The sequence below is a fragment of the Vanacampus margaritifer genome, chromosome 16, assembly GCF_051991255.1.
Source record: "Vanacampus margaritifer isolate UIUO_Vmar chromosome 16, RoL_Vmar_1.0, whole genome shotgun sequence".
NCBI classification, from domain to species: domain Eukaryota; kingdom Metazoa; phylum Chordata; class Actinopteri; order Syngnathiformes; family Syngnathidae; genus Vanacampus; species Vanacampus margaritifer.
In genome coordinates, this window is record NC_135447.1 from 17,239,758 (window position 1) to 17,256,300 (window position 16,543).

Below are 16,543 nucleotides of genomic sequence, written 5' to 3' on the forward strand. Positions count from 1 at the left end.
AAAATTATATCTTTTGCAAACAGGTAAGATGTTTTTCTGCTCCAATATTGACACCAGAAATTCCTTCTTGGGTTCTAACTATTACAGTCAATGGTTCCAAAGCTAGTGTAAACAGCAATGGTGACAGGGGACATCCCTGCCTAGTTAAACGTTGTAAGACAAAAGGTTCCAAAATATTATTATTGGTGAGAATTTGTGCAGTAGGATTCATGTACAACAATGTAATCCACTGAACAATGTTTTCTCCAAATCCATACTTTGGAAGGAGTTTCACAAGATAGTTTCATTCTATTCTGTCAAAGGCTTGACATGCATCCACTTCCAGCATTGCCTCTCTCATTCATCACATACATACTTGATTTATATCCACATGCAAAAGAGGCCCAGATCGGATTTGGAGAAAATAAAACAGAATTGTACTGTTGTGACAATGCATGAAAAAAATCAGATACATGTTGCATCAAGGCACAAAAATCGGAATTGAGCTGCAGTATGAACAAAGCGTAGAGCAGTGGTGTCCAAACTCGGTCATCGAGTGTTTGTGTCTTGTGTGTTTTGACATATTATCAGTGTGTTTATATGTCATATCTATACTCTATGATGATGGACGTTTTTACATCTCAACTTAAGTTTAATTATTATTCTCTCTGCACACCTGCATGTTATACATACATAACTAGCAATGGGAAAATAAAGCTTCATGAAGCACTTTTCCGTCTTCAATTCTGTTTATCCGGAGTCGGGTCGCGGGGGCAGCAGCTTTAGCAGGGAAGCCCAGACGTCCCTCTCCCCAGCCACTTCAGCCAGCTCCTCCGACGGGATCCCAAGGCGTTCCCAGGCCAGCCGAGAGACGTAGTCTCTCCAGCGTGTCCTGGGTCGTCCACGGGGCCTCCCGCCGGTAGGACATGCCCGGAACACCTCCCCAGGGAGGCGTCCAGGAGGCATCCGAACCAGATGCCCGAGCCACCTCAACTGGTTCCTCTCAACGTGGAGGAGTAGCGGCTCGACGCTGAGTCCCTCCCGGATGACCGAGCTTCTCACCCTATCTCTAAGAGAGAGCCCGGCTACCCTGCGGAGGAAACTCATTTCGGCCGCTTGTATCCGGGATCTTGTTCTTTTGGTCACGACCCACAGCTCGTGACCATAGGTGAGGGCAGGAACATAGATCGACCGGTAAATTGAGAGCTTTGCTTTTCGGCTCAGCCCCTTCTTCACCACAACGGACCGATACAGCGTCCGCATCACTGCTGAGGATGTAGAGCTGGTCCACTGTTCCAAGGCAGGGACGAAAACCACACTGCTCCTCCTGAATCTGACTTCCCGACGGACCCTCCTCTCCAGCACCCCTGAATAGACCTTACCTGGGAAGCTGAGGAGTGTGATCCCTCTAAAGTTGTAACACACCCTCCGGTCCCCCTTCTTAAAAAGGGGAACCACCACCCCGGTCTGCCAATCCAGAGGCACTGTCCCTGATGTCCAATGATGTGGAGTCTTTTGATATATATCTTTTTATCAGGGATGGCCAAGTTCGGTCCTCGCGAGCCACTAACCAGCCTGTTTTCCATGTTTCTCTCCACTAACACACCTGATTCATGATCAGGATCGTTGTCAGGCTTCTGAAAAGCTTGCTGATGAGCTGATCATTAGAATCAGTTGCGCTGAAGGAGGAAGACATGGAAAACAGGTTGGATAGTGGCTCTCGAGGACCGAACTTGGCCACCCCTGCATGATGCTCTTGGTTTAAAGACAAAGACTAGTGCAGTGGTAGATGATAAAATTTCCGCTGCATCTTTAAACCAAGGGCACCATCAAGAGGAGTCAAAAAATATCATGTGCTTCATATAGCTTCATTTGTCCATCAGTATTTGTAATGAGTGTCTGGTTTCCCAAGCAACCATATGCTGAAGAACATAGATCTCAAACTCAGTCCTGCAAGTTTTAGTTTCTCCTCCTCCAACACACCAGAATCAATCAATCAATTGGCTGTGGGAGACATGGAGAACAGGCTGGACAGGGGTACTCGAGGACCGGAGTTGAGATCCAGTGCGTTAGATCACCCCATCTTGCGGGCAGACATTTTGTGTGGGCTTTGTGTTGCCACTATCCGACCCCCTTTTCGCTGTGGTTTTCTCAGCAAGATTCTATGGTGCGGCTTTGTTGTCCTTTTCAGGTTTTTCATATGCTGACCACGGACGAGGTCTCGCTTACTTTATACCATTTTTGCACTCACGTAATTTCTTTGTTAGACCCAAATAGGTTAAGAAGTTCACTCTTTGCTGTAATTTCTGTTTGTTAAAAAAGCTTTAAGATATGCTATTTATTTGTCGATTAGCTCTTCTTTTTTTTCCTGCAGAGCGCCTCTGTTTACTGTAGTGGTTTGAGGTTTTAATTTACAACTAGCCTTTTTGGTTTTGATTATTTGTTCTGTTCGGGTGTCACTAGTTGCCAGTGTGTGTGTTGTATTTTGTCCTTTTCCCCGGAGCTTGGCGGTGTAATTCCGTTGGCATTTTTGTTTTTGCGGTTTTGCTATTCCTTCAATTTCCAGAACCTGGCTCCATGAGTTTTGTTAAGAGTATTTCCTACCAACTGCTGTTTTGTGAAATCAATTTATCATAAGTTGATTGCCTGTCATCGCCTGGTTCCTGATTCCCCCTAAGTGACTACTGAGCCCGGGTGGTTTACTTAAATATTTTCTCATTTTGAATTTGATATCTGCAATATATTGCAAAAAAGGCTGGGACACGGGCATGTTTACCACTGTCACATTACGATTCCTTTTTGACAACACTCAACAAGCACTTGCAAACTGAGGGCACTAATTTTTGAAGCTTTGCAGGTGCAATTGTTTGCCATTCTTGCTTGATATACAACTTAACTTGCTCAACAGTCCGGGGTCTCCGTTGTATTTTGTAATAGTGTCAAACATATTCAATGGGAGACAGGTCTGGACTGCTGGCAAACCAGTCTCATACTTGCACTCTTTTATTACGAAGCCACGCTGTTGTAAAACACGCACAAGGTGGTTTGGCAATGTCTTTTTAAAATAAGCACGGGCTTCTCTGAAAAAGACATTGCTGGAATTGCAATATACAGTATGTTGCAATCCCAACAAAATCCCAAAAACCTGTATGTACCATCTAGCATAAATGGTTCCTTCACAGAACACACAAGTTATTCAGGTCATGGGCACTAACACACCCTCATACCATCACAGACGCTGGCTTTTGAACTGATAACAATACGAATTGTTCTTTTTCTCTTTGGCTTGGAGGACATGAAATCCATGATTTCCAAAAACTATTTGAAATAGGGACTCGTCAGACCACATTAATCTTTTCAATTTTGCGTCTGTCCATCTCAGATGAGTTTGGGCCCAGAGAAGCTGGCGGCATTTCTGGTAGTTGTTGATAAATGACTTTTTCTTTTCAGGGTACAGTTGAATTTGCATTTGGAGATGAACTGTGTTAACTGACAATAGTTTTCTTATATGTTACCGAGGACACATGGGAAAATGCTATACCACAGTGATGCCGGTTTTTAATGCATTGCCGCTTCAGGTATTGAAGGTCACGGTCATTCAACATTTGCTTTTGGCCTTGCCACTTACATGCAGTAATTTAACCAGACTAAATAAATGAATGAAGAAAAAAATGGCTGCAGCAAAAAGGGCCCTTTTTTGTCCAGGGCAAAATGGTAGGTGCTTGAGCACACACACACACACACACACACACACACACACATAAAATACCTTATTTGAGAGCCAAGGAAGATCAAAAACAGGGTGCCATTCTAGCAAGGAATTCCACTGCAAACACACATTATTTGCGAAGTGCTGACAGACTGAGTTGCAATGATTATCTTAAATCTTAGCTGGCAATTGTTAATAATAATAATACATCAGATTTATCTAGCACTTTTCAGGTCACTCAAAGATGCTCCACAATGGATAAATTGCACTCACACATTTACACTCTGGTGGCGGTAAACTACATATGCAACCACAGCTGCCCAGAATGACAAGCATGGCTGCCAGTGTGCGCCTACGGCCCCCCCGACCACCACCAAACATTTGCAGCATCCATAAACCAGTCTGAGTGGGACTGGAGGCAATTTGTGTGAAGTGTCTTGCCCAAGGACACAACACATGACTTGGAGAGAGCAGGATTCAAACAGCAGACCTTCCGGTTACTGGACGACTGGCTCTACCTCCTGAGTCACGGCCGTTGCTTTGGGACATACCTGAGTGCCTTGGATTTTCATGTGAGTTTATTTTTGGGGTCAGTGGCAATACTGATATAATTACAGAGAACGAGATAGCCCATGTGAATCGCATAGAAGTACAAACCTCTGCCAATGTCTCCAGTTACATGATTACACTCCGCTGCACACATTTTGCTAGCAGAAAAAATCCGTAACGTGACATTGCATTTAATGTTTACAACTTCCTGGGGAAATTGCCGGTACACAACTTTTATCGATGTATCTAAGGCTTTCCTTCAGATTTTGTATCGATTAAGAGTCTGGTCCCAAAAAAAGTGTTATCTCTCGCCGTTATGGATGGATATCCAGTAATATCTGTTTATCATTCTTAATGCTAATAGTTTCCCCACTTCCATGAGTATGAATTTAAGATATGTGAATTAAAATATATAATATATATATTGCCCTGCGATTGGCTGGCAACCAGTTCAGGGTGTACCCCGCCTACTGCCCGAAGCCAGCTGGGATAGGCTCCAGCACCCCCCGCGACCCTTGTGAGGACAAGCGGTTAAGAAAATGGATGGATGGATGAATTAAAATAGTGTACTTTTTTACTTGACTGTAAATAGGCAAATTGATAGTTACAGTGTGAGATGTTTTCATAGTGAATACATATCCTCTATGTCAGAGGTGCCAAATCCAGGACCAGAAAGTAAAAATCGGCTTTAGCCTCAGGTGCTAGTTAGATAGCTCCCTAGCTAGCTCCGATGGTGCTCATTTACCTGCTGGGGAGCTAGCTAGCATTAGGGGCTAAAGCCAAACTGTGGCAGGGTTTTTACTTTCTGGACCTGGATTTGCCACCTCTGCTCTATGTTCATCTGAGGAAAAACCACAAACAGTATTGTTGTTGCCTTGTGGGTGTATTTGACCCAGAGCATGCAGTTAGGTCACATTTTTGGACAAAAGTGCAAAGGTAAACACAGTTTGCAGTTTTTAGGGGATACTGTACAGTTTGGCACTCACTGGGCACTGGAAAGTTCAGGTGTGTACCTACTTGCATCCAGCCCCTCCCAATAATGCTCAATACTGGGAATGAGGCTAATTGCACTCCTGTGAAATTTGGGAGATCAGAAAATAAGGTGGTATAAGGAAGAAAAGGAGTGCTTGGAAAATACAGTAGCTTGGTACTGTTATATACAGTAGATAGGAATAGCTTGATAGGATGTAGAAATTTCAGGTCACAGACAGAACGACTGAGAGAATAGGAGTGAAGCAAAGGTCTTTAGTATTAGGGTAACTGGGAATTTAGGGCACGAGCAAGAGGGAAAGTAATGACTGGACCATAGCCTTTACATACCGTGGAAGTGCAATACATGACAGAAAACAAACATACACAACCTCTCCAAAAGTATTGGAACAGCGAGGCCAATTTCTATCTTTTTGCTGTAAATTGAAAATATCTGGTTCCTCAAAAGATAACAAGATATCAAAAGCACAGCTTTTATTCCTAGGTACTTGCATCTGGATAAAATGCTTAACTAGAAACTAGCAGACAACTTTATACAGTACTTGGCTTTTCTTTACTTGAAATAGCTGCTGTGACCCAGTGACATCACTAAACATTTTCCTTTTTTAAATATGCTATTTCACGATTTCAACTTTCAAGTGTTGTTTGTTGTTGGGCGTTACCCCCTTCAGCATACTCTCTATAGTTCAAGTCTCACATCTTGGCCAATCTAAAACATTACACTTCTTGTGTACAATTAACTCCTTTGTTGTTGTTGTTGTTTTTAATCAGTTTGGTGCTATCTATCTATCTAATTGGCAGAACATATGTTTCTGTAGACTTCTGAGTCCATTTTGCTGCTGCAACCATGTGTCATCAATAAATAATGAGCACATTGATTGTAATAACCTCAGACTTCGAGATTTACTCTTTATTACAACATCGATTAAGCGACATAATTGTTTTAAAAACCCAATGATTTCCGCCACCCTGACTGCCTGGTGGAAGGCACTAGAATTGACAAAAGCCCAAGTGGAGCCCTGTGGGCTTTCTCCCCTATGGCATAACCCCGACTTTCAACTTAACAACCAACGGCTTTATTTAGGTGTGTGGGAGCAGAAAGGAATTACACATCTCCACCATCTCTTCTCAGATATGTTTATATCATATACATCCTTGCTCCAAAAATACAATATAAAAAATGGAAATTTTTTACATTATCTGCAAGTTAAAAATATGATAAAGAAAAAAATTCCAACACTTCGGGGTATGCTCCAACCGCCTGTCTTAGCTAAAGATATTAACAAGCTTTCTCCGACAACAACAAAAAAACTTTCAAAAATATATAAGTTACTTTTATATACTGATAAAATGCCTTTACCCATCTCGAAATGGGAGACAGACTTGTCTATAGCACCGGAATCTGACTTTTGGATTCAAGTTTGTGAAAACGCATTTAAAATGACAAAACACACAAATTTACAACTTATCCAATATAAAATTATTCATAGAACATACATTACTCAATATATGATGAAGAAAATGGGACTCTCAGACTCCGACATTTGTCTCCAATGTTTACAAAACACTACAGACATGCTTTATGGTTATGTACTCCGGTTATGTATTTCTAGACTAAAGTCTTAGAAAAACTTTCCGCTATTTTGGACTGTAGGATACCTTTATCTCCAAACTTGTGTTTGCTAGGTGACCTAACAACAACTGACTTACCACATAAACAATTTCAATCTACACTTGTAGCCCTTACTATCGCTAAAAAAACAATTCTTGTTAACTGGAAAAATAAACAAACTCTGAATATCGACCAATGGTCTAACCTCCTCATAAATCACATTTTAATGGAAAAAATATCTGCCTCAAATTAAAACCAAATATCAAAATTTATAGAAACATGGTCTACGTATATAGAATTTTTTAACCTAATTCTGGTTACTTAATTCTGTCTGTTAGCAAGAGCCACTATATCGTGATAACTTACATTGATGTTTCTGCATTTGGCAATTTATTATTATATTATATTATTAGTATGGGATTTTTTTTAATGGGCTTTAGGTGAACTGATGAATACACACGCACGCACGCACGCACACACACATACTCACCCACATACAAATATATATATATATATAATGTGTGTGTGTGTATATATATATATGTATATATATTTAAAAAAAAAAAAACTTTATTTTTTTTTTTAAAAAATTAAAAAGGAGAGCAATGATGATGTCAAATCGAATGAACAATACTGAGCTCTCCTTAAAAAAAATAAAAATAAAAGAATAATGAGCACATCCCAGAAGAAGCCAAGCTATTACTGCCACTGTGTGATTATTCTGTATAATTCTTGTGTATGGTTCTGATTGATATTCGATCTTCATTCACAAGAACTTGTTTTCATGTTGATCACACCTCTAGCTAGTGTCAATGGTCTTCTCTGGAAAAACCCAAATTTGAAACTGAGTGAATAATCAATACAATAAGACACACCTGATAAATAAAACACACCTGTCAGTCACCTGTTACAGTACAATACTTTTAGTCACATGAAAACTTCAATCTGGCTTACAGGGCATTTTCCCTTGGGGCGACACTTTTCTAGAGCTGGCCAATGTCATTGAATCCCCCCCAAACCCAACCTCCTTCAAATTTTGGCACACAATTTAGAGGGGGTGGCCCATTGTGTGTTGAAATATGGAGATGGGATATTTGACTGATACAGATAGAAAGACATACATTTCCCACGTAATTTATTAATTCTGGTCACACCTCTAACTGGGGTAAATGGCTATAACAGCTGTTATAGCTTTTTCAAGGAGATAACCTCTTTTAAACTGAAGACTTAGAAATGAGGTAGTCAGAAAATACATGTTAGTGATGTGTCATGTGTCGGGTTGGGTTTTTGTTTGTTATGGGTGTTCTTGTTGTTTTTGTCTGTGGTTGGTGTTTTTTGTCTTGTGTTCCTGGTTTCTCCCTATGTCTCGTTATGTCTAACCACGTCCACTTGTGTGTGTCTTCCCTTCCCCAGGTCTCATTAGTGGTAGTGTATTTAGGCCCCGTCCAGACGGAAGCAAAGCCGGCTTCTTTACTCAAACAAATCTCGTACACACAGAAGCATTTTAAGACTTGCGTGTGTCCAAAAGAAGACGCTGCGGACGTTTAACGGCTGTAATGTATATGTCAAATCTGGAGTGGCACTGTAGCGCAGCCACAGGGAGTTAATGGAAAGCGTAGAAGAAGAATCAGCGAAGAAGACAAACACTTTTTTCCCTAACTTTATTACAATCTACAGAACAAACATTGCTTTGCAAAACAACATGGAAAAGGAAAAACACAGAAGTGACAATGGCGGGTGATTCAAGTACAACACCATTTGTTAAACGTGGGAATAAAGAAGCAAAATATTTTGCTGCAAAAGCATAAGCAGGCTAAGGAGGCTGCGCAAAACGACTATGACAACGCTGTCCACCATTGTTGTAGACAGACTGATGGTTTGCACGAGAGAATTGGCGCATACGTCATCAATGTGCGACAATGTGTCGTCATCGAGCTGCTACCATTTTGTCATCACTGGAGGAGTATCCCGCAAATAGTGTCCAGATGGACACGCACGAGGCGCGTATTGAAATCTTTCCACTCTGGACCCCGGTTCCAAAAGTGATCGGTTTCAAGCTCCGAAACCACGCCATCGTGTGGACGAACGGCCTGAACGGTAAGAAACTTATGAAGATACATTGAAACTGGCTTTCGTGTGGACGGGGCCTTAGTCTATTGTGTTTGTCCAGTCGGTGTGGGTGCATTGCCTATATTATGAGTGGAAGTTTGCGTGTCAAGTCATCGCCACAGCCAAGCAGTCCTCGTCACAGCCAAACAGACATAGCCCCAGCCAAGTTATATCCACTGATATGACAAGTCAAGGCAAATCAGGTCCTGTCAAGGCGCGCTCGTTACAGTCAGGGCGACTGGTCTACTCCCGTACCGTCCAGTCATGGCGACCAGCCTACTCATGTCCCGTCCAGTCAGGGCGACCAGTCTACTCACGTCTCATCCAGTCATGGCCACCAGTCTCGTCCCGTCCAGTCATGCATTTGGGTCCACCATCCCTCCTCCACTCACGTTCCATCATGACAGTCATGATTTCAATAAGAATAATAACAGAATTGATTGAACTACACAAATCAGATGAAAAGAAGGAGTTAGCAATAATTGCTAAACGAATATTTAGGATGTTTTTGATTATGCTTGAAATACAACTGCAAATTTTCCTTTTTTTTTTTAACATGATGCTGTTATTTTTATTTGGTTAAACACATGTCTGAAGCCAGTCCAGGTCTTTATTTTCTTGTAACCTTGGTAGGTGTTACAAATTAATATAAGCATTTTCCAATTATTATCACACAAAAATTAACCTTAAAGTATTGAATACAAATGAATAGTCAGAACACAATGAAATAAGACAACACCAAGTGAGATAGTCCCACCTGATACACTTGTTTTTAGATTGTTGCAGTATTTCCAGGTATCTCAAAAATATTTGTATTTTGAATTATGTTTTCCAAGTGTTAGAAAGAATGTACATAAGTTATCCCATATTTACTCTTATAGTATTGCAAAGTATTTATTCAGCGGTACAACCTTGTAAATTGAAAAAGATCTGTGAAGAGAGCAGAGCCCCATGAGAAGGATGCTCTGGCAACTGCAAAACAGGAACTATGCTCTTATCACAGCGGCTGAAACACTTTGTGGATGAACTGTTGAACTTTGACTGTTGAAACCTTCAGCGCCGAAGAAAGACACGTCTGTATTATTATCTGAACAATGACTTATATCCGTGATGTTTGCTGCTGTGTTTTCCCCCAACCTTTAGAGCAGCAATGACTGTGTAACAAGTGACCGCCCTAAAAAAAATTAAGAGAGGGCTCGGCAGAGTGTGCTTCAGAGCGGTAAAAGATTGTAACATGTCCGTTCTCGCAAAAAAAAAAAGAATCTAAGTCTCTTGCCTTCCTTCCTTGTCTGTTGTATATTCTAGGTTGACTGAACCAGACACAAAGTAGAAACTTTTCAATTTACCATTTTATCAATTGGAATAATCCTAATCTCTTCCTGTCCAGTCAAGACAGGCTGTGGAGGTAGCAGTTGAGGAGAGAGAAGAGAGACTACATATGATGTACATAACATATGTAGGCCTACACCTCACAACAATAATTCGAGTTGGGCTTGGGATAATAGTAAAATAACTTCATTTTGGCACCAAATAAATTACATGTTGGTTGTTCTCTGCTAGTTATTCGGGTAATGTCTAAGACAAGAATTCAAGGGTTGATTTTTTTGTTGTTGCTCCAGTCGAGTCCTGCATGCTATTTTTCAAGTTGTGTATCCATTCAGATGTTTTCAGTCTCCAGCAAAAATAAAGGATTTGACCTTGCTGTTTCGATATTAGTGGATATATGATCAGATTTACGTATATCAATAGTTATTTAGAAGTAAAGAGATTGACAAAATAAGTGTGTGCGTTTTTTTTGTTTTGTTTGGAATTTATCATCCCTACATGCTTGGATTGCAATTCACTTTAAATATACAGATTTAGGTTTTAAGGGTGCTAAGACTAAATATAAGATTGGTATGATTCCCATCACTTGTCTTGTAAACTTCTGCTACTGTGATCAATGTAATGCTTCGTGTTTTACTCTGCTGGGCCTAACAGTTGTTGTTGTTGTTTATTTGTATTTTTTTTTAAAGTGCATGTAAAGTTTCTGTTTGTAATATAAAACAAGCCCATTAGGCCATTTTACAAATATCAGTGAGTTGTGTGTACTTACGGTGTTGCCATACTTTTTCTTAAGTGGGTAATGGAAAGAGGCGGATCTGGAAGAAAAAAAAAAAACAGGCAAATTTCACTGGTTCATATGTCATTATGTTTAACAACTCAAACATTGTAGAAGAAATCATGGAAAGTAAACACATTTTTATGCTTGGCTGTCTTTAAGATGATATAAAAATGTCTCACGAATCAATCAACTCAGAACATTTACACTCATTTAGCCTTCAGGAATACTGTACAATTCCGTCTAAAAACTAACAAATGTCATTTATTGAGATTTTTTTTTTAAGATTTACAATTGATTTCCTCATACAAAATATGAATTTATTGATCCAGATAACAAACGGAAGGCATCTACAACCCAAATTTACTCTACAAACAATCTTTAAAGAAACATTTTATGATTCCTTACTATTATACAAGAGGGTTACTGGTTACAATAGTGTTTCTGAAAAAAGGTCTTCTGTGTGCATATACCTATTAACGTTATGTTTTTTTGTAAAACATAATGGATTTTTTTTCTTTGCATTTTTTTGGTCAATTTTACTATTTTTCCTGCAAATTATTAGACCTTAAGCAGGGGTAGCCACCATGGTGGCCGCACGCACCATCATAACCCCCAAGACAAGTAAATAGAGTGCACTTATATATAGCGCTATCTACACCATGCCCAAGGAGCTTTACAAAGCCTAACATTCACCCATTCACGCACCTGTGGACTTGTAATACCTCACCAGAGATGGGACATTGTGATTTCCTAGGAACGAGATTTATAGAAATAAAGTGTACAATATTGATATTTATCTGTTTCCTACTGTGTTAAATATTTTTTGATAATTACTGTGTGAAATCATGAACATAAGCAGTGTCTTACCATAGAGAATATACATTATTATTAATAACATACTATTAAAGGTAATTTGAGTGACTGTCTTAGTCCAGGTGTGTGTATGAAACTGGTAACCATTCAAATTAATCTGTACCCAAGAAGTATCTCTCAGTTTCAAAAAGGTTGATGATTCCTGCCTTTAATGTTCCAAAGTATTAGCTACAATAAAACACTTGCACGTTTTCCTCACCTTTTTTCCTTTTTAGCTTCCGCCTCCGCTGCTTATTGACAAAGCAGGCTGCCATTGTACTGAAAAGGATGGCTGCAGCCAAGAAGCAGATGGTGGCCACGATGCCCGCCACAACTGGTCGCGCCAACCCTGATTCCTCAACCATCTCTGGAGGTTGCAAGAAGTCTGCAGAGTAAGAAGAAAAGTCATGTCATTAACTGATTAACTCCTAGCCATTTTAACTGAAGCAACCCCCTTCGCTGCCGACTGTTTTACTGTAATTTTTAACTGGCAAAACACTGGCAAAAAGAGCTTGTTGCAACATGGCCCTGGCTGATCTCTTATACTCTACTGCCACCTGCTGGCCGTTTTTTTGTAATAACTACCATTGCCTTAAGCGACCTCTTCAGGTCAGAAGATGCATCAAAGCCTTCTGTATGCTCTAGCATAAAAAATATACATAAAAAATGTATAAATATGTTTTTGAAAATGCAAGACAAAGTGTTAAAAACGTATTTATACGTTTTGGAGTATGAATGAGTTAATAGTAAGAAAAAAATAATTTGACATGAACAAATATGCTGAATGTCATACGCAAACATTTATTAAACGCTTTAGTTTAATGCATATAGTTATGTTTATTGCTCAAACACAACCTGTGCTACCTTTAACATAACCATCCGCTGTCAGCTAAAGGATCATCTGCGGTCAAAATTAAAAGTGTGATTAATATGTGTTAATACATGACTAATGCTAGGGATGCCCCGATCCAATATGTGGATTGGGTATCAGCCCAGTTATCTGTCAAAATGGTCATGATCCACAGAGGCTTATCTCCAGGACGCGTGTTCGTTCGCCACGTCTCCAATGACGAGGTGAAACGTGGAATGGTGAGGTAAATATTTCCCCCTTGCTATGTTGGCAAAGCCAATTTGTCTGTCAAAGTTGGGAATACTATGCAAACACTCTAAAGCTGCTCTTCGCACACTTGGCTATCTAAAACCTCACGAGACACATAGGGGGCAGCCTGCTGAAAAGAAAAGGTGCTACCTTTGTCCCCAAGATCAAGACAGAAAGACAAGAACATGCTGCTCTGACTGTAGATATCTGTATGAAAAGATCATAAAACAATTCAGGAGAGGGAATACTAGAGATCCTAGAGGGGTGTACATTATCATCTGACAATGTACGCCAATGCATTTTTCTGAGCCAATCAGAATTGAGCATATATATATACACACATTTTCTAGACTTTTCCATCCATCCTGGAATCGGATCAAATCGAATTGAATCAAATTCCGTACTGTACTTGCATAGTAAGCCTGCTGATTAGTTTCTCCATTCCTGCCACTGAAAAACATCCCAACAGCATGATGTTGCCACCACCGTGCTTCACTGGAGGGGTGGTCGTGATCATTTAATGCCTGGTCTTCTTCAAACATAATATCTGGTACTCACGCCAAAGAGCTCAATCATTACCTCATCACACGAGATATTTTTTATTTTTGAGAGTCCTTCAGGTACCTCCAGGCAGAATGCAAAGTGCTTTTTAAGAATGAGTGGCTTCCGTCAAGCCACTCTTATATACAAGCCTGATTGGTATATTGATGTCTAATGGTTGACTTCATGGTTGATTTTTCCTTGAAATGCTCTTATAGACTATGGACCCTTATACAGTATAGACCAGAGGTGGGCAATCTCGGTCCTCGAGGGCCGGAGTCCTGCAGGTTTTGTAGGTTTCTCACTTCCAACACAAGCTGATTCCAATCAACAGGATCGTTATCAGGCTTATGCAGAGCTTGCTGATGAGCTGATCATATATCAGCTGTGTTGGAGAAGGGCAACACGCAAAACCTGCAGGACTGCGGCCCTCGATGCCCACCTCTGGTATAGACAGATGTCTATCTGAGTATTAATTATGAGTAACTGAATTCACATGGACTCAAATTAAACTGCAGAAACATTTCAAGGATGAGCTATATCTTGAGCCTCGTGGCAAAGGCTATAATATTATGCAAATGTGATTCCTTGTTTTTATTTTTATTTGTAATTTGCAAAAATCTACAAACCGAGTTCCAAGAAAGTTAGGACACTATACAAATTGTGAATAAAAACTGAATGCAATCATGTGGAAGTGCCAACTTTTAATATTTTATTCAGAATTGAACAAAGAGAACAGGTCAAAAGTTTAAACTGAGAAGATGTATCATTTTAAGGGAAAACTATGTTGATTTTAAAAGTGAAAGAAGTGGACTGCAGGCTGGCCATTTCAATACCCAGATCCTACGCAGCCATGATGTTGTAATTAGTGCTGCATGTGCTCTGGCATTATCGTGTTGAGAAATGCAAGGAAATGCCTGGATGGGAGCATATGTTGTTCTCGAATATACCTTTCTGCATTGACGATGCCTTTCCAAATGTGGAAGCTGCCCATGCCACACGCACTCATGCAACCCTATACGATCACAGATGCAGGCTTATAAACTGAGTGCTGATAACAACTTGGGTTGTCCTTGTCCTCTTTAGTCAGTATGATATATCGCCCCAGTTTTCCACAAAGAACTGTGAATCGTGATTCGTCTGACCACAAAACAGGTTTCCACTTTGCCACATTCCATTTAAAAAAAAAAACCTGGCCCAGAGAAATGCCTGTGCTTCTTGGTCTGCTCTAGAAATGGTTTCTTCTTTGTACTGTAGACTTTCATCTGGCAACGGCGGCTGGCACGGTAGATTCTGTTCACCCACAATGTTTTCTGGAAGTATTGCCGAGCCCTTTCTGTAATTTCCCTTACAGTAAGCATTCCTGTGCCGTTTAAGGGCCCGAAGATCATGGGCATCCACAGTATGATTTTTCGGCCTTGACCCTTACACACAGAGATTGTTCCATATTCTCTGAATCTTTGGATGATGTTATGCACTGTAGATGATGATTTACTTCAACCTTTTTGCAATTTTTCGCTGGTAAACACCTTTCTGATATTTCTTCACTATCTTTCTGCGCAACATTGGAGGAATTGGTGATTCTCTACCCATCTTCGCTTCTGAGAGACACTGCCACTCCGGCAAGCTCTTTTTATACTCCAAGTTGCCAATGGACCTCATTAGTGGTAACTGGTCTTCCAGCTGTTTTTTTTTAAAGTGCAATTGACTTTTCCAGCCTCTTATTGCTACCTGTTCCAACTTTTTGGAGATTTGTTGGCACCATAAAATTTACAATCAACATAGTTTTCCCTTAAAATGATACATTTTATCAGTTTAAACTTTTGACCTGTCATCTATGTTCTGTTCTAAACAAAATGTTGACATTTGGCACTTCCACATAATTGCATTTAGTTTTTATTAACAATTTGTATAATATCCCAACTTTTTGGGAATTGGGTTTGTAGAAAAAACGTGTTGTGTAGAATTTTGAGGAAACAAATCAATTGAATTAATTTTGATCAATTAGAAGCTGCCACATAAGATGCGGAGCAAATACTACACTGTATCTTAGTCAAGACAGTTTTGTGTCTGAGTTTCTGAATCAGCATTCCTTGACACAATGCCTTACCTGTACTGGACACGCCAACTATGTTGCTAGGCTCACTGATCGTGTCATCCATGACGGCCATGACGCGGAACTCATACCAGGCCTCCTAAGAGAAACAAGTGTGTCAAGGTCCAACCATCATTAAGAATTTACAAGTGAGTTGAAACCAAGCAAAGCGAACATTCATTCCTGATTTCAGGAACATACTGTACAGTATATTGATTCAGGCTTCTGTTGGGAGAACTTTTACTACGGCCCATGGGAGTTAGCACAAGACAGCCCCAGTGGGGTCTGTGCCCTCATGTTCCACATGGACATAAGCATTTGTCAGCTGTCCTTCAACAGCAGTCACTGGATATGTCCAAAAGGTCAGAATAATAAAATAAGATAAAAAACCAGGATGAGATGTTAAGCTGACTTTTGTGCTTTTATGAGCTCTCACTCGAGATTTGTTTTGTTGTTGTTTTGGGAGAGTTAGGAAATCTACAGGTGGGGGTTTGCCGGGTTGTGTGGGAGATTTGATCTTGGCCAGCTGTGCAATAGAGACATTGTCAGTAGTGAGCTCTTGTTTCATTGGGTGTTTTAGCCTTCAACCACTACACAGCAAAAATTGGAGAGTTAAAATTGCAGAATTCAATTTGTGGGAGTTCATCAACTTTTCCATGCACAGCTGGTAAATGAGGCCCCTGATCTCAACCAAGTAGAACATGCTTTTAAGAAGTGACGACATCTCAAGGTAGGAAATTATGACCTAAATTCCTAAATCATACATGACATATGGCCTCTTAAATTAAAATTAAAAGTTGACACTCCAATAACTGCATCCATTCTGAGCATGAAGACACAATCCTAAGAACTTTAGTCTGACAAACGTTCAAATATATCTGAACCTACTTTTTTTATTTATTATT

At 40.1% G+C, this 16,543-nt stretch overlaps 1 protein-coding gene across 5 annotated transcripts in view; it reads right to left on the bottom strand.

The window, feature by feature from the left end:
* LOC144036093 (protein turtle homolog B-like) overlaps positions 1-16,543 on the bottom strand; it is a 129,003-nt gene that overhangs the window by 18,693 nt on the left and 93,767 nt on the right. For all 5 annotated transcript variants that reach the window (XM_077546397.1, XM_077546400.1, XM_077546396.1 and 2 more), the window contains exons 15-17: positions 15,654-15,738; positions 12,125-12,289; positions 11,044-11,089 (exon numbers count right to left, since the gene is read on the bottom strand). In XM_077546397.1, coding sequence (XP_077402523.1) covers positions 11,044-11,089; positions 12,125-12,289; positions 15,654-15,738 — 296 coding nt within the window. The remainder of the gene's footprint in view (positions 1-11,043; positions 11,090-12,124; positions 12,290-15,653; positions 15,739-16,543) is intronic.